The sequence below is a fragment of the Camelus bactrianus genome, chromosome 4 (genome assembly GCF_048773025.1).
Source record: "Camelus bactrianus isolate YW-2024 breed Bactrian camel chromosome 4, ASM4877302v1, whole genome shotgun sequence".
NCBI classification, from domain to species: Eukaryota; Metazoa; Chordata; class Mammalia; order Artiodactyla; family Camelidae; genus Camelus; species Camelus bactrianus.
This window is the reverse complement of record NC_133542.1, coordinates 39,818,598-39,838,094: the sequence shown is the minus strand read 5'-3', so window position 1 is coordinate 39,838,094 and position 19,497 is coordinate 39,818,598. Positions and strand designations below refer to the sequence as shown.

Genomic DNA, 19,497 nt, shown 5'->3' with positions numbered 1-19,497 from the left:
TCAGTGGTAGAGTGCGTGCTTAGCATGCACCAGGTCCTGGGTTCAATCCCCAGTATTTCCATTAAAAAATAAAGAAAGAAAAATAAAGAAAAACCTAATTATCTATCCCCCCTTAAAAAAAAAAAGAAAAAAAAAGGTTAAAAAAAAAAACAAACAAGAATACCTGTCACACTCACTACTACATCCTTGAGAGTCAAAAAGCAAGATTTCACAGGCCATCTTTACTTTTCTCTTTTGAGTTGAGCTTCCCTTTCATAAGACATGGGGTAAAAAAAAATTAAGTTCTTTACTATGGGCTTCTCCAAAATCAGTACTAGCTCCTAACAGTTAGACAAGAAATACTGTACAATACTCCAACATGTTCCTAAGGCAATAAAATATTTACATGACTAAAGGAATGAAAGAGCTGGTCTATTAAACTTACATTTTCCTCCAAGTTTCATTTCCAGGTTGCCTTCTTGCAACTCTTCATCAATAGTCTGAGTATAAACTTCAGGTATGAATGTGTTTCAGGATGACTTCAAAAAAACCTAAAATCTACTATAAATTGAATAATCCTTCCCACAAAGAGAAGCATCCTGCCAACAAGCAGGAACTTCCCCTTCCCCCACCCCCTTTATTTCAAATTCAGAATTTTCTGTAACTCTGTAGGGGATGAAGGAATACTATTAAGACAGTGCTCCCAAGGGGCTTCGACAACAGAGATAACATCCTACTCCTTAGATCGAAGGTGGGTGGATCAGCATTTGCGGTATTCTTTAAAAAATTTTGTATATCTTAAATATTTTACAATAATTAAAAAAAATGAACTCCCTAAACATGCTCCATCAACATTCCTAGACCCTTGAGGGGGCGTCTTAGCCTTGTTGTCCCTAGTGTCAAATCAAATTTTCTTTAGTGGGATCAAAGGGGTCCACTATACCATCTGGGTACATTAAAGCCATTTCTATTCCACCAAGTCCCCAAAGACTTGGCCAAATCTCCACAACCTTTCCTATCAGATATCCTTTGTCCGTGAAACATCTTGAAAGACTATATAAGCCAAGGGTATTTCTCAATCAGTGCAAGTAAAGTGAAAATATCTTCTAACAGTAAAGCTGCCAGCTTTCCAAACAGAAAATTGTGTCAGTAAGAAAAGGGCATAGCTCATACAATTTAACAAGAAAAAACAAGCAACCCAATCCAAAAATGGGCAGAAGACCTAAACAAGCAATTCTCCAATGAAGAGATACAAAGAGGTACACGAAAAAATGCTCAGTATCGCTAATTATCTGAAAAATGCAAATCAAAACTACAATGAGGTATCACTCACACCAGTCAGAATGGCCATCATTCAAAAGTCCACGACTGATAAATGCTGAAGAGGATGTGGAGAAAAGGGAACCCTCCTACACTGCTGGTGGGAATGCAGTTTGGTGCAGCCATTATGGAAAACAGTATGTAGATTCCTCAAAAGACTAAAAACAGACTTACCATATGATCCAGCAATCCTGCTCCTGGGCACATATCCAGAGGGAATCTTAATTCAAAAAGACACCTGCACCCCAATGTTCACAGCAGCACTATTTACAATAGCCAAGACATGGAAACAACTAAATGTCCATCAACAGATGACTAGATAAAGAAGCTGTGGTATATTTATACAATGGAATACTACCCAGCCATAAAAAATAATAATGTCATTTGCAGCAACATGGATGGACCTGGGGAATGTCATTCTAAGTAAGCGAGAAAGAGAAAGAAAAATACCAGATGATATTATCTGTATGTGGAATCTAAAAAAAAAGGCAAACGAACTTATTTACAAAACAGAAACAGACACACAGACATAGAAAACACACCTACAGTTACCAGTGGGGGAAGAGGGTAGGAAGGGATAAATTGGGAGTTCGAGATTTGCAGATACTAATATATAAAAAATAAACAAGTTCATACTGTATAGCACAGGGAACTATATTCAATGTCTTGTAGTAGCTTATGGTGAAAGAATGTGAAAACGAATATGTGTATGTTCCTGTATGACTGAAGTATTGTGCTGTACACCAGAAACTGACACAATATTGTAAACTGACTATACTTCAATAAAAATTTTTTAAAAAACTAAAAAAAAGAAAAAGAAAAGGGTGTAAGATCAAGAAAAACAAGTTAAATTGACCAAGTGCATTTTAAAACATCCCGTAAGTTTAAAAGCCCCCCTTCTCCCAACTGATAATGGGAATGCAGAGGACAGCTGTGCTTACAGAAACCTCCTGTCTGAAACATGGTAGAGCACCAGGATTTCAAAGTGGTCCTGAGACCCCAGCAACAGCATCAACTGATGACTGGTTAGAAATGCAAATCCTCACATCTCCGCTCGGGGGCGTGGTGGTGGGGGGCAGGCAGCAATCCTTCCTGGTGATTCTGATGCCTGCTGGTTCGAGAACCAGGGACAGACAAGTTGGAAATAATTGGGTCTGAATACCAGGATCTGTCCCTGGTAAACAGTGTGCCTTTGGACACATTACTATTCTGTGCTTTCATTTCTTCAGTGTAAAATGAAGACGATAAAAGTTCCCAACTCACTGGAACACTGCCAAAATTTTACGTGTATTATTTTATTGCCAAAGTGTTTGACACATAATAAATGTGAGCAATTATTTTCTCTCCTATGAAGATCATCAGATACCCAGTTTACTTATCTATTTATCTGATTAGCATTTACTGAGAATTTACCAGAGGCGGGCAGTGAGTAACTCAGGACTCCTGGCTGCAACACTTAGTGGTCTTGACTGCACACAAGAATCACCAGGGAGTTCTGATGAAATTCCACTGCCTGAGCCCTGCTCTATACCCAAAATAAGACTCTCTGATGGTGGGACCCAAGCCTGGATAGGCTTTTAAAACTACTCAGGATGTTTTAATGGAAGAAGCAAACCTGCAATCAAAAATTATAGCCCAAAACAATCTGATGGTTGCCGGCGAAAGTGGGTAGGAAGGGATAAATGGGGGAGTTTGAGATTTGCAAATGTTAGCCACTATATAGAAAAATAGATTTAAAAAATTTCTTCTATATAGCACAGGGAACTATGTTCAATATCTTGTAATAACCTTTAATGAAAAAGAATATGAAAACAAATTTATATATACATCTGCATGACTGGGACACTGTGCTGTAGCCCAGAGACTGACACACTGTCAGTGACTATACTTCAATTAAAAAAAAAATTATAGCCCAAAGTCCAAGGAGCAGTAGCTGGATGTGTGCATGTGATCCCAGAGGAACATTCAGGGAGAAGCCGCTTCCCCAGCGAACTATCATTGGCACCTGGATACTCCTCTCCTGCTTTGCTGATCTTCTTAGAAGCACGAATCACATTTCCTTAAATCCTCAGTATTGCCACCACGCTGGACAAAGAGTAGATGCCGAAGCTGGTCGATGGAACGGGAAGTGAGCTCCGTTTCTAGGACTGGGCCCTCCCCACTCCTGGGCACCAGAGTGTAGTGTTTCAGGACAGGGGAGTAATTAGACAGCCATCATCTCCATAACAAACTCTTGCAAATGCACCTTTCCCTGAACACACTGCCCAAGCCTCAAGGCTGGATGTAAGGGCTTCACATACTGGCTTCCAAGGGGAGGAGCGACAGGGGCAAAGCTTTTAAATTAATTAAAAGAGACACTCAGGCACACTTCATGCCATTCTTTAATCTCCATTCTCCTGTGATAAATATAGAATGACAGGACCAGGCCTAGGCTAACGAGCTGAAGGCAGGACCCTACAGGGGCTCGCCAAGCAGCCCTCAAAAACACTGCAGCAGAGCCCAGGGCTGAGAAAAAGGAAGAAGGAAACCAACATCTTGCCTCAACTCTGTCCCTGACGTGTCACCGGAGTGCGCCAAACGATGTGCCCACTGGACATGTGATCACATCCTTCTTCAACACAGAGCAATGAAAATAACAGATGCAAAAGAAACCCACATGCATTGTAATTTAAAAGAGAATAAGAATGATTATAATGGATTGAGAATTTTCTAGAGTTAGGCCCTGTGCTAAAGGCTGTCCATGCAGTATTGCATTTAATTATGGTAACCAGCTGCCCGACCATCCTCGCCTCCTAGTCTACACACCCCTTGCAGTGCATACACGTGACCAACAAAAAAATTACAGAAGTAATCGAGAATTCTGAAGTTAGATCATAAAAGACATCACTGTGTGCGACATGACCTCTTAAATCACTTGTCCTGAGGGAAGCCAGAGCCACGTTAACTGGACAGTCAGGCAGCCCCCTGGTGAGGCCCACGTGGAGAGGAACCAGTCAGGTGACGAGGCCACCTGGGAAGTGGATCTTCCAGCTCCAGTCATGCCTTTGAGACTTCCAGCAGAAGCCCCAGACATCACAGAACAGAGAAGTCATCACGACTGGGCCCTGTCTGAATGCCTGACCCATGGAACCCATGAGGTCATTGCTTTAGGAACTAATTCCGGGGTGAGGGGGTAGAGCTCAGTGGTAGAAAGCATGCTTAGCATGCACGAGGTCCTGGGTTCAATCCCCGGTACCTCCACTAAAAATGAATACATAAATAAAGTCATTGGCCCATATAAAACAACAACAACAACAACAACAACAAAGGACTAAGTTCTGTGATTTGCTCGCCAGCAAGAGCTAACTCATACATAAATGCTAGAAACTCGTAGTTGACAAGAGTCTGAGTGGTTCAATCGTGGGCACAACATTGATTTTCACAATAAGTGAAATAATGGGGACTTCAATCCATGTTTGTGGATTTTTGAAGTTCTGGCTCCTAGTCTATCACTACTCTTGACAGATAAACACATGGTGTGTAACACATTTCCCACCCCTTTTATTAAGGGAAAAGTAATTATTTAATAGGAAGCTCTGAAGCTCTTTGGTTGTCCCCAAGATACTCTGCCCATCCTACCTGGCATCCACCATTCTGCCTTGTATTTTAGCCATTTCTCCATGGAAAGCTTAGAAGCTCCTGGAGGGCTGGAGTGGTGTCTTCTTTAAGCCAGCGCTTGAGAATAGTAGAAGGCTGGGGGTAGGATGCCACGTAACCCCATGGACTCCCATCAGCCTGCCTCTATGGCATCTGCCACTTTCAGGCTGGGTGATTTTTGGCAAATTACTTAAATATGATGAGCCTCAGATTCCTCACTCTTAAAACACCTAGCCAATATCAACACATGCTTTTTGTTCACACTACGTTAGAAAAATATTGGCACATCCCCTGGCCCGTGGTAAGTGCTCAATAAATGTTACCTAGTTGAATTATAATCAAATATGTGCTGAAAAACCTCCAACATTTTACATGGCCCAACAAAAGCTCCTACCTCAACCTTTCCTCATATCGAAAGAGAATTTCCAAAGAAACAGCAGTGGGTCTTGGGAATGAGGAGATCTCACTCCACAGGCACTGAAACTTTGCAGTCACCTTGGCCACGGTCGCTACCACCACCCCGCCTGCCCTGCTGGAGTGATGAGAGATCAGGGAAGGCTGCTGCAGTGTACTTCCACTGACAGTGGGAACTGCGCAGACCGCAGTTTGTCTCTTTCTTCCAAAAAGAAATGTTAGGGCAAAAAGGGTCTCACTCCCTCTGGTCTACAACAGGGGTGCAGAGGGATTTTGCTTCCATCCTATCTCCTAATCCCATTATATTCTCATCACCTGGTCCGCACAGCCAAAGCTCCTTAGCTCCTGCCAACACTCTCTCTAACGCCTTCCCTTTTGGTTCACTTGTTCTTGGCCTTGGAGCTAATAAGCTGTCAAGAGTCTTACTGTCCCCTCAGGTGATTTCTACTCAGATGTCTTGTCTAGAGTCCCACCTGCCTGTGAACTTAGCTTTATGGCTTCCTTTTATTCCTTTACGCATGAAAGAGTTTCCAGTGTAAAATTCTGTTGGGGGTCCAAAATATTTCCACACCTTCCATTTCTGGGGAAGACGAAGGAAAGGGACACTGGGAGAAACACTAGCCACATTCACTTATCTCCAAATAAACACAAATTCCTAGTGTTGCTAGGTGCTAGGTTAGGTCCTTGGGTGCAGGGGTGGAATATAAGTGACCTCTTCTCCACAATGTAGCAGAGGAAATTTTAAAATATACTAATAACTATGAAACAAAGTGCCAAGGGAGGCAGTGGTAGAGGGCCCAGGAGAGCAGAGGAAGGACGAGTGCTGACAGGTGAGGACACGGGAGATGTGGGCCTGCCAGTCTTGGGCGTCGGCCCTGAGGGAGAGAGAATCCTGACCCTTTTCCTGGTGGAAAAGGATGAGACCACCTCCAGCAGGAAGAATGAAACACAAGGAGGCAGAAAAGCACGAGGTAGGTCTGTGAAATGTAATGAACTGGTAGAGAAGCAGGGTCAGGGACTACAAAAAATAGATCAGGGGAAATACACCGGAAACAATTAGCAAGAAAGATGTTCAAAACAAGAGAAAAGTGAAGGTCTTTTTGCAGCTTATAGAGCAAATTAGTGACATATGGATTTCACGATGAAAAATATTCTAATTACGTTTTCAGGGATCATGAACATAAAACCCTAGGACTAAAGTAGTATCCTTTCAAAGGAAGCGACATCAAGTGAACTGGTACTTCATCCTCGTCACCACGCGGAGTTTCCCTCACCAAAAGTTTTTGCCTGAACCACTGAACCAGCTACAAGGTAAACACTTTCCAACTGTTTTTTTTTTTTTTCCCTAGTCTCGTTTTAAAAATTGTGACCAAAACTGAGAAGGCACATTGAGACAATTAAGGTCAACAGTCTGTTACCTACCAGCAGAGTCACTTCAGTGATTTCCAAGAGCCAGCAGCCTTTAGCCAGACTGGTTTCAGGGTGGAGTAAACATGTACCAGAGGTGACCACAACTACTGATAGGTCCAAGGGTATCTGACCTTACTGTATTTCTCTATCCTCTGGCCCCAACTTAGACAGCTACTACAGAGTAAGACCTCAAACATAAACACCGTGAGTCAGAACTTCCTTCTCCTTCTCCTTAAAACCAAAGAGCTAAGTTCCAAAAAGATCCAGAAAAAAAAAAAACAGCGTGCGCCATCAACCAATCGCCAACGGTGGGTCTTGAAACGGGAAAAAGTCCCTGGTCACTGCTTCTGGGTCCTCCCAGTCCCAACAGACATTCCTGGCACAACACAGCACCAGACGACATGGCCTCAGGCCAGGCGAGCTCACCATATACCACATGCTCGGCCACTTGGGATCGTTGAAGTAAGTAGACTGGGCACGACTGAAGTCATAATCCCTCTTGGTCCGTTTTTTTACCACTTGCTGTTGGATCCACTCCACCTGCCAAGAAGGACATTTGGTGAGTGTTCAAGTTCCATCAGGGGTGACACAACAAAAATGACAGTCTGAGACATTTTGTATCCTGAGTCAATTCCATTTAAGTCAGAGGTTTCATTCTGGCAACTAGAGTCTCTTGAGTCCAGGGGCACAGAGATTCCCTACAAACTGAGTTCCATTTGATTTTTAATGCAGGTAGGCTTTTTAGTCTTTTAGCACTGATCATTCATATTTCTCAACAACATGCTAACCCTTTAGCTTTTTTCAGAAAGCAGTTTCCTCATGATTCATTGCAAATTGACTGCGTTTATTTTTAAAGCATCTGTATCTTATATGAAGGGCTAAAGGTCCAGATAATAAATCTTTTGGGCTTTGCAGGCGCTATGATTGCTGTTGCAACTACTCACGCTATCGTGGTAGCACCATAGACAAAACATAAACAAACAGGTATGACTGTTCCAATTAAACTTGATACACAAAAACAGGTGGCAGGCTAGACTGGGCCCACAGGCCACAGTGTACACCAAAAACTTCAAATGTTCTGGGATTACACATCAAATTAAAAAATTATCCTGGGGTCAAATGTGCTAAGATCACAAATTTTGTTTAAAACATGGCTATCCACAACACAGTGCGGAAGAAAAAGCATTATTTATGTAATCAGAAAACCAAAGCCCTAGACCTGTTTCTGGCACAAAATTGGAGAAGTCACTCAATTTCCTGAGCCGTAGGCTCCTTGCCAGCTACAAAATTCAAAGCCTCTACACGTGAGAAAGTCTTAATATTCAGCTGCAACTTTTGCTTAAACAAAGCAACTGGGAACTTTGAGTTTAATACAGAATTGTAACCTAAATAGTATGAGTATGAAAGGGGTGTATTTTTTTAAAAATTGGTAATCATTATGGCAACATAAAAATCAGTAAGTTTCATTTTGAATGAAACATGCAAATGCAGTACCGGCCTTGGGGGCATTCTACAATTTATTCCTAGATCCTCCTTTGTTTGATTTCTTCTGGTCATAGCTAATTTAGTCATAATACTCTAAAATGTTCTGTTCCACCATGTATCCCTACTCTCCATAAAGGAATTAAAAGTCAAGGCAGGAGGGAGACTGTGGTCCACTACTGTGATTCCGTATCCACCCATTCAATAAGATTTCAAAACCTCTCTTGCCTACTTCAAAGATTACTGGAGGGGAAGGAATATTTAAGGACTGATTAACAAGCTCAAAATGCATAGCTATAAACAAGGTACTAAGGCCAAAAGCCCAACTAATAAATTTTTATGATTCTCATATTGGGAAATACTATTCAACAAGAATACTGGTACGCAAGATGAATTTAAATAGTGAATTCCTAGTTACATCACTAACAAGGCAAACTGAATCACACAGCCCCCTAAATAATATGCGATCTATTTATGATTAGGATCACAGCTAAGCATCCTACGGGTGCCTTCTCTGATAGGTAATTTAAGCAAAATTATCAGTATGGAAAAAAGTCAATAAATGAAAAATAATACCCTGGAAAGTGAAAATTTTCTGTTCCTGTTTTAATTCACCCAGACCAAGTGACTCTGGCACTGAATCATTCTACATCTGTCTCACACACACAGACACACACACACACACACACACACGTGCACGCTGGATAAATGTATTACATGTTATTTCTTTAAACTATCGGACAAGAGTTGTCAGGGTAAGCTAACAGGGATCTTGTTTCTTTAATTCTAGAGACTGCTGTTTAGAAATCACACTGAAACTAATGTGGCATGAAAAATGTGCGTAATTTTTTTTTAATGAACAGAGTAATTTTTAAAGTGACCATGTTTCTAAAAATACAGGACAAAATCAATCTTTTTCTCAAAGTGGAGCAGCAAGCATTAGCATGCACTATTTTTTCTATTTCCAGGAAACACTGTAATCTCTTTCAAACAGTCCAAGGAAGGAGTTTCATTTATTCCTTTATTCATTCAATAAGTAGTAAGTGCCTATTCAATCCAAGACACTGTGCTAAGACTATAAAGATGAGTAAGAATAATCGTTGCCTTTGAAGGACTTAATGCTACCAAGGAATATTTAACAGGTATTCTCTAATTCTCCACTTCAAAAAAATGTCATTATTTTCATGAATGACATCTCATGCAGGAGCTATCACTGTATTTAGAGCATTTCTGAAACTTTTGACTATGCAAATTGCATTTACAATCCTCACAGGACTGTCTGTAAGACTTATCCCAGTAAGACTGAACTAGTTCATATTTGCACGCTTTGTAAAAGAAGGCTGAAGCTCTGTTTAGACAGAATTCTTTTCAAACTCCTTATATATTGGCAGTGTTCGTTCCTAACAGAACCTCCATAAATCCCAAACTGTCAACATGCATGTGCTCACAGATCAGAAGGTGTCAGATCTCCCCACATGGACTCAGGAGAGACTGCTAACGATCAAGGCCAGGCTATAATGGGATGGGATGGATAACTGTATCTACAATGACCCTGTAAGTCCGTACTTCTCCCTGTGCATGCATGCACAGGCACACACATGTGCACACATACACAAAGATGAATGGTCTAAGTACATGAGAAAATCAAGTGACAGCCACTTTCCTAGATGAACTCTAGGTTCTAAAATAGAACAAAACATCTTACCAAATAGCATCTCTTCTGTAATTTTACCAAACAAAAATGCACAGTTACAGGGCTTTGTGGCTGGAAGGTAACACAACAAGTTGGCATCTACACTTGACTCTAAGTCACTCTGTCTGATCACAGGGCTGCAATACTCAAGAAAAGTACAGCTCAGTTTTTTTTAGTGTCAGATACCACATACTTTGCTCTGGTGCTTTATGAGTGAGTCTATAGCCTTTCATTTTTTGGAAAGCGGGAAAAAGCACCTTTCAGGTCGGAAGATTTCTATGACTGGAAAGACCATATTTGTATTTTTAAACCATTATCCATATGTCTGTCCTTGAGCCCTTAAAGAAAAGCTCAGAGGTAATGCATTATACAGATTTCATTTCTTGCCAAGGAGACCAACGCAAAGAGAAGATATTTTGAAATTCATTTTCATACAACTATGCCCAGGAAAAAAAGGGAAACTGTGTGGTTTCCCTCACTGTTTAACTTTGAAAAGTTCTATTTCCTATATGTTGAGGACCTACATTTAAGCCAGAATATTTGGACCTTTGAACTCAGCGATGCATCCTCCATTAGTTCTGCCACACGTGTGGCAATTTTAAGGACGCGGCCTCTACTCACAGAGCTCACCTGTCTACATGGTCCAATGTGAACTGTGGGCGTTTGCCTCTTCAGAATCTTTGTCTAAAGATGCTCTCTTTTACCAGTTTTACTTGTCAAGCAAGGCACATTAATTGATGATAATGGGAAGCCTACCCCCACATTCTCAGCTGAACTCGTATCTCATTATTTTGGAACTTACCAACTTTCTGGCACTATACACATGGGGAGGGAAATTTGTCAGCAGAGAAAAAAAGATGTTATCCTATGAATACACATTAGATAAGTGATCACATAAATACAGATGGAAAACCAATCATGGTATCGTAAGACAGACAAATACTGCATGGTATCACTTTTATGTGGAATCTAAAAAAAGTCAAACTCATAAAAAAGAAGTAGAAAAGTGGATGTCAGGGACTGGGGGTGGGGGAAATAGGGAGAGGCTGGTAAAAGGTACAAACTTTCATCTGTAAGTTGAATAAGGTCTAAGGACCTAATGAATAATTCGGTGACCACGGCCGATAACCCTAATCTTGTATAACTGAATTTGCTAAGACAGTAGAACTTAAATGTTCTCACCAGAAAAAAAAAAGATAAATATGTGAAGTGATGTATGTGTTAGTTAACTAGATGGGGATGGGAGTACTTCCAATATATCAAATCACAATGATAGACATATTTAACAGTTTACAGTTTTACATGTCAATTATGCCTCAATAAAACTGAAATAAAGGTGTCACTTTAAAAATGTGTCCCATAGTCAGGTGAAATCAGCCCTTTAGATATGAAAATATATTAAAGTTAATGATTAAAACATATACTGGAAGCAAATGTCTACAGAAGGAATGGAATGGACCCAAAATATGTTAAGAATACAGTATATGGTAAGGCTGCTATCCTAAATCAATGGGGAAAAGCAGATTACTTTATAAACGAGGTTGAAACACCAATCAACTGGGGAGAAAATAAAATTAAAACCATTCCCACACCTTACATCAGGATCAATTTCAAATGGACCATATTTAAATGTAAAAGTAAACAAACCCATAAAAGTACTATGAGAAATACAGATTTTGAAAAATACTTTGAGTGGATGATGCTTCTCTAAGTATAACACAAATCAAAAAAGTGATATGGAAAAATTGATAAATTCAACTATATAAAAAAATAAATTTGACATGGCAACAAAAACTTCAAAAGCCAGGTAAAAGAAACACTGGAGAAAAGTTTACAGCTGCTACCACGGACAAAAGGCTCCTTCCCTCAGATACAGAGAGCTCCTATAATCAATGAGAGAAAAATTCAAGAGGAAAATGGGCAAAAGAAAGGAGTACAATTATCTCCAAAAAGGCAAATCAAGTTTCTTAAACATATAAAAACATGCCTAACCTCATCCCTGTAAATACAAAAAAGCAAATTAAAACCACACAGAGATACCACTTTTCACATTTCACCTTTCAGACAGAAACAGCCTGATGCCAATACTGATGACGTACAACCCGTGAGGACATGATAAAAGTCGTCCCCATGTAATGGGGATGGGAGTGGACATCTGTACAACTCTATGGAGAGTAACTGGGCAGTCTCTTCAACAATTCTAAAAGGAGGAATTCTACTTTTAGGAATTCAGCCTACATCTTTTTATTAACACATATAAACACAGAAGGTTATTCACTGAAGCACTTCTAGTAGTGGCTGACAGTTGTAAACAACCTAAATACATACTGACAGGGATTAATTAAATAAAAAAGGACATCCCCATACAGTGGAGTACAATGTAACCCAACCATAAAAGGGAATGAAACGGGCGTTCTGTTTTGACAGAGAATAGTCTCCATGAATACAGCTTAAAATGAGGAGAAGAAAAGGACAGCACAGTCTATAAAGGATACTCTAATTTTGGCTGCTCTCTGAGGTAATTACGGTACACCAAAGAACCCTGGTGACGCTGGCTGCTTTCTGGAGGAGAAACTAGATAATCGAGATGCAGAGATAGGAGGGAAATGGACGGCATCACTTACATCCCTTGTTAGCTTGGAACCATGTATGACACCCACACAAACAATTTTAGATTTCTTTTAACATGTTCCTTTGGTTGACTGCTATTATATAGTCTGATGATATCAAATGTGACCAAATGCCTAAATTACAAAACTTTTTAAAGGAGTAATGAGGAAAAAATAGTATATTAAAAATACCTTAGGATGTAGGGTAGAGCTCAGTATGCATGGCATCCTGGGTTCAATCCCCAGCCCTTCCATTAAAAAAATTAAAATAAATACACAAATAAATTTAATTACTACCCCCTCCCCAAATAAAACAAAAAAGATTTTTTTTGAAGTATCTTAGATGGTTTCACAGTATGTTGTAACATGGCACATATTGAGAAAAGGTGTGTAAATAACCAAGAGAAGCGGCTGGAATTTAGGGAACTTGGTTTATCATCTTAGATTTGCCACCAGCCACCTGTGTGACCTTGCAAACTCTTCATGGGCCTCTTTTATCTTGTAAAATGACAGAAGACAAACTAAAATGCCCACTAATCCCTTCCTTCTAGCTTTGAAATTTTATCTGTGTATGTCATCTATTCTCTGATTTGACTGGGAATCAGAGAAAGTTTGTGCTAAACTCAAGAGAGGCAAGGTGGGAGCTCCAGTTGACAGATGATCTTAAGTTATTCTGTGCAGATGCAAGATTAATATTCACAAAGAAGTGTAGTAAATGATATTACTCCTTTTGTGATTTGATGAAGCAGATGTTAGGAAATAAAATGGGTGGGATTCCCCATTTCATATTCTTTTCTGATCAGCTTTGACAAAATTAGATAAAAGAGCAGAAATTTTGCCCCTCTCTTTTCTTTCTCTGACTTTGAAAACAAATCCCTCCAAAGTACTAGTTAAGTACATCCTGGCCGTGTACTTTTTGCAATGGAAGCTAGGGATCAATGGAGACAAATTGGCAACGACAAGATGCTTCCAAACTCAGATCTGAAGCCAACAAATTCCAAAAGTTTTCTAAAACTCTGATCAAGAAATCAGAGTTAATCGGCGAAAGAATCAGAGAATCCTAGTTAAAAGTATGTGTTTGCTCCATCTAGCAACTAACTGGCAATCAATGAGTTACTAAATATTAACACTGTTATTTGATTTGAGTCACATTTTTTAAAGAAAAAAAATAATTGCTTGAATTCAGCTTATTTCAGAGAGCTACTTGTGAACAAAATAAGCAATTCTGCTTCTTTGATGGAAAACCTGTACTTGATTTGCTTGAGACAGGCACTCTGAATCCCACTTAGCGACTGCAGATGTCAGAGGCTTCTATTAGAGAATCGTCCATTCAGGAATACGAGGAATCATACAATTTTGAAAGGTCACTGAGAAGAAAGTTGTGGAATAAATACTGCACGTACATTCAAAACAGTGTAACAGAAAATGATGCAGGCCAAGTGAAAAACTTGAACTGCCAAAAAATTTTCTAACTAGTTGGCTTTCTCCAAGAGAACTAAAATTTTTTAAATATGCCATCAATTTAATCATGCTCTATTTTGTTTCATTAAAAACTCATGGCACCATGGTCCTAAGTGTATTACTTACTTTTAGAGAATTAAAGTCGTATTTATCCCCTTAAACTATCCCACCATCATTTGCACACTTCTAATTTAATTTCCTTCTTTGTTGTCTGTTTCTCCCCTCATTTCTGATACGATGATATGTGAAGGGGAAAAATAAATGGTTCCATGCAATTAAAGCAGTAAAATTTATTCTCCAATCCCCCTGTTCTCAAGGCCTTTTCTTTCATGTGTCTATTCACTCTGAAAATATTATACTGAGTACCTACTACGTGGCAGGCACTGTTCTGAATGCTACAGAATGGCAGTGAACAAAATAACCAATTTCATGCCTTCAGGCAGTTTCCATTCTAGTGGGCGTTAGACTATAAGCATGTAAATAAATAAAAGATTATACAGTAGATTTTCAGTGTTAAATGGTGCAAAAAGTAAATAATATAAGGCGGTTGATAGAGATTATGGAGGAGGGAGCTATTTTAGGAAAGGTGGTTAAGAAAGGCTCCTTTGAAAGATGTGACATTTTAATAGAATCCTGAATAATAAGAAATCAGCCTTATGTCTCCAGGAGAATATTACAGGCAATGTGAGTAGCTAATGCAAAAGTGCTAGAATGACTGTGTGGCTGTATTTTGGTCTACAGCTCATCCATGGGCCACAGAACCCTATGGCAATCCTTCCAGGCTGAGGGGTGGGTGTACCAGTAGTGCATTTCGCCCTCCAGTGGACAGATGAGGAAAGAGATTCACACAGGCCATGGAGACTGATTCCCAGCCACCTGGTCAACTAATTCTGGGCTCCTCAGTACCAGGAAAACGGTCTAAGGTTCAGGGTGGTTATGTCCAAGGTCTCCACAAACTCCTCAGCTGATGGGGACAAATTCAGCTGAAAGAAGGCTCAACAAGGCCCTCTAAAGTGTGAGGCTCTGAGCAGGAGACCCTCTTGCCCAGTTCTAGGCATGGTACCCTTGTGATGCTAACCACTATAAACTGGTCCAGTCAGGAGTTTTGATACAGATTCTGTCCTTTCAATTATATAATAAAACTCATGGGTTCAATGTCATCTAAACAACAGAGAAATAATAGATGGAAAGGATTCCAAGTATGAAGTATTCAAGCATAAGGAAAGGCTAAGGGCATCAAACGCTATTTAGGAACACTGCATTACGAATCAGAAGACACTGTTACTTAATCTTGCCATCTTGGGCAAATCAACTACCACCTCTGCAACTCCACGAAAAAAGGACACAACATCTGTTGTTGGACAACTTTGCAAGACAATTTAACATTAAATTAGGTTTTAATTTTTAAAAGATTGCTATTTCTGGAGTTACATGTAATAACACCTGGCATGTGCTCTTCACCATGCATAGGGGTAGAGCTGAGCTAGACTATGTCGCAAATAGGCAGTGCAGAATAATGAACTGGCAAAGTCTGCTGCCAGAGTTCTTGAAAGAGTGCCACCAGTCACCAGCCTGGCCACTTTGAGCAAATCACCAAAGTCTTAGTGTTCTAAATTCTCCTCTGTAGAATTACATTGCTGTAAGGCTCAAAATATACTGTGCTCTACAAATGCAGGCTCCTGCAGGACTCAGAGCCTTGTGTTCTAATTGCATGTTTCCTCCTCCCCCTTCTTTGGAAGAAAGAAACTGGATTTTAGGATTTCTCATACCAAGGGCAATGCTTGCAATAGGCCTTCCATGAACAGGCGCAGGGGGATAGATGATAGTTTTATGTTGAGTTAATAACATTTTCTCTTAGGAATGTTTAAGTTTTCTAGTTATTAAAAAAAAATAGCAGGAAATTTTAAACAGGAGAGGGTGCTAAAAAGGGTTGCTTAATTCTACCAAGATACTTTGTATTCCAACAACAGAAAGATGGCAGCACAAGAATTGATACTTTACTAGCAATGAATAGCAAGTAAAAGTATTAATAAAGGATGAGTTCTTTCTATATACAATTCTGTACTTTTAATGTATCATGGAACCCTTCTCAGTTTGACCCCCGATTTGAAACCTGCCGCTGTACAGATTTTTATCTTTTGAGATGAGACCATTTCCTTCACCTTACCAACCTAAATCTCAGAAGCAAAAAAAGACAACATCTACAGTTAAGATCGATAAACACAGAAGAATGAAGTCATGGTTGACACAGGTCAAGAACCTGGAATATGACTGCAGAAATCAGCAGTCTTTCATAAACTACAAGGGCCCAGGGTTCAGCCAAGTCAACGAATCCCCACAGTGCGAAGTGATGCATTCTCCCAGACTAATAAAGAGCATCTCCAGTATTTTAATGGCCAACAACTAGTCCATGATCAAAGCACACAGCAGAAGAATGATTTTAAAAGCAGTTACAGAAGAAGAAATATAAAGAGCAAGGCAAACCAACTTGAAGCAAAACAGGCAAAGGTATCAAATTGATAAGGAAACAAAATGTTTGCGCATATTTCTTTAAGGAAAACTTATTTTCAAACATGTAAACTTAAGACTTTGCCCATCCTGGCCACTAGCAATAATACCCACAAGCAATAGTTTTTTTCCCCGATGTCTGATAACAATATACATCTATTTTTTGCTTTACCTTTATCTTCCAGGAAAGATCATCTCAAAAGATATCAGATTCATTTTTCCATTGATATGTCACTTCCTAAACGTTCTTAAAATCCCTTGAAGGCAAGACACCTTTTATGTTTGTTTCAAATGTAACATATTTGTCTCTTGAGACAAGGTTAATTTGTCCTCTGTGGGGGAAAAAAAAATTGCTCCCTATTCCTAGTCATGCCTAAATGCTTTCCAGCGGGTAAAGCAGAATTCAATTTTTGTTAAAAATAAAAAGTATGTGTATGTGTGTACACGAGCACAAAGATGCACCCAGCATGTGGAATAGAAGTATTAGAAAGAAAAGCTGGTGATATGAACTCATTAGATCTTTGCTGACTGGCAAAGAATCTTGCATTTCCTAAGTTGGATTCTTCTAACTTTAAACTTAAGGACAATCAATGTAAACAATGAGGGGAAATTTGAAAAATAATTTTGATTGCTTAAAAGTATTAAAAAGGAAATGGAATTTTAAAGTAACTAAAAAAACTAATTCCACTGTCTGAATGCCACCTGGAGTTGAATTCACACTTTTGATTAAATGCAATCTTAACACAGGGATTAAGTTGGGCTGGCACGTAATTCCCTCCAGCTCCACTCTAGAATCAAGATTATCACTGCATTAAAAACACAGTGGCATGCCTTCACTCTCCCTGGATCTGTCTTCTGAATAATCATCCTCCAAGCAATCCGAAAGCCAAGGCAATGTAACTAATAAATTCCACTGAACATTTAAAGTTCCACCTCATTCTGCCTTGACTATAGCTGAAGTTGTAGACATCTGCCAAAAATGACAATTTTACCTTAAAACAAAGTAGCCATCACTTCACAGATTTTGGTTCTCTTTGACCCATCCTGCGACTCTGTGTGCAAATCATTCAACATATTCCCAGATCTGAATCTGTGAAAATTGGATGCTCTCAAGTTGTGTATCAAGTGAATACAAAGACGAGCATTATTTTGTACAGAGTGGAGAAATTGTTTGATTCAGCTGAGATTAATATAAAAAGAGACAAATGCTGGCAAAAGAAAGGGCAGTCATTCCCATTATTTCTCCAAGCAGAGGACATGGGGTGGTCTGCTAAATATCAAAAGCGTGTCAGCATCTTCTTAATATAATGCGTCACTTAACTCCATGGCTCACAAGCAATAATTATGAAAGTTATATTCATATGGGGAGAAACACTCTTCTTTAGTGACCAATTCAGCTCCACTGGACACATTGTCTTATTCTTCTATTTAAATATAAATGTCAATGGCTTTTGTTTCTAATTTCCACGGACCCTCCTGCTATGAGTCTGATCACAGGGGAAAAATTTGAGGGGAAAGGGTGAGTACGTAAATTCAGAATTGGGTACCCGAAGTTTTAATTTCATCCATTTCGTTCTTTTTTTTTTTTTTTTTTTTTTTTCAGTGTAAGGCATTCTCAATACTCTGGTAGCTTCTGTTTTTTTCATCTTTCCATCATCTGTAAATCTCTTCATTGTCAAGAGTTCAAATCCCAGAAATCAAGAAACTCCCCATTGTTATGCTGGTGAGCTCGAGAGAGCTATGAATCAAGTGCGACTGGACCAAAACTCAATGCCTCTCTTCCTCCTGTTGCTGTAAGACAAATGTGCAACTTCAGGGGTGAACGTGCGAAGTCTGTACACGTGTTCTATGTTCTTGTGAGACTAACCTACATTTTTAAACCTAAAATGAGCTCAAAATCCATAAGTAAGGAGTTGAAGTCACCAGCAGGGAGAAGTCTGGACAGAGACCCCCACGTTGGGCCCCCAAAGAGCAGAGAGAAATAAGAACGGTCGGCCTTTGGGGAGGGTCTCTGACTTGGGTTTTCATCCTTTATCCCCCCCCCCCCAGAACTCTAACCTTGTACTTGGCAGGGAGGACAAGGGTGTTTTGCAACAAAAACACTGGAACTGTGGCAGCTCTTAAACACCATCATCACCCTCTGAAATATTCAACAAACAGCTGCTTCGGTCAGGATGGGGGCGAAGTGTGCCTTTCAGCCTCCGGGAAAAACACTGTCCAAATTCCCTGGGCCAACGGGAAAGGGACTGGCACTCTCTCACCTAAATCCAGTTGCCTGAGGCAAACCAAATGTTTTCTCAATTTCAGGGCTGTTCCTTCACCTCAGAAACCACTGATGAGGCTTCCAGCAAGGTGGTACTTGACCAAACTTGCAGGTCAGAGCACATAAAAGTCTGGAGCAGGGCCTGATGAGTGAGTGCGCCCAGTACAGCTTCCGCCCGCCCTCCGCCAAGAGAAGGCCGCGCCCTGGCTCCCAGCAGCCTGGCGGCCTCCGTGTCCCAGCGGAAAAGTGCCAAGTCACTCCACTGGGCCTCCCTCTCCCTGAACTCGTAATTCATACCCACCACAGTCAATTACGGGAGCCCTGGGGCTGAGGCTCAGGGAAGGAGAGAGAAAACACATTTTCATCACTGTCATCAAATCTGACACATTTTTCAGCAAGAAGACCCAGCAGCTCCAGCTCTCCCCATCAAACGTTCATCTTTCATGCTGTGTGTGTTGGATGGCTTACTCTGAAGTCTGTGTCGTCGGTGTGCATGGAATCACGATGCATTTACTGCACCGGGGGCTGTTAGCAATACTCTCTCTATGCACCTGCCCCCCTCCTCCAACGGGTTCCATGCCGGCCAGTCCTGGCTCTCAGCACTGGAGTGACATCCTGACCTGGACCACAGTTCCCAGCCAACCTACTGAGTCTTGTCTACTTGAGAAAGGGCTGTCGAAATTCTAGCACCTGCTGGGTCCACTTCTTAGAGACTCCGTTCA

General features: G+C 40.3%; 1 protein-coding gene across 7 annotated transcripts in view; it reads right to left on the bottom strand.

The window, feature by feature from the left end:
- Positions 1–19,497, bottom strand: part of PCSK5 (proprotein convertase subtilisin/kexin type 5) — a 413,936-nt gene that overhangs the window by 323,704 nt on the left and 70,735 nt on the right. For all 7 annotated transcript variants that reach the window (XM_074361722.1, XM_074361723.1, XM_074361725.1 and 4 more), the window contains exon 3: positions 7,186–7,299. In XM_074361722.1, coding sequence (XP_074217823.1) covers positions 7,186–7,299 — 114 coding nt within the window. The remainder of the gene's footprint in view (positions 1–7,185; positions 7,300–19,497) is intronic.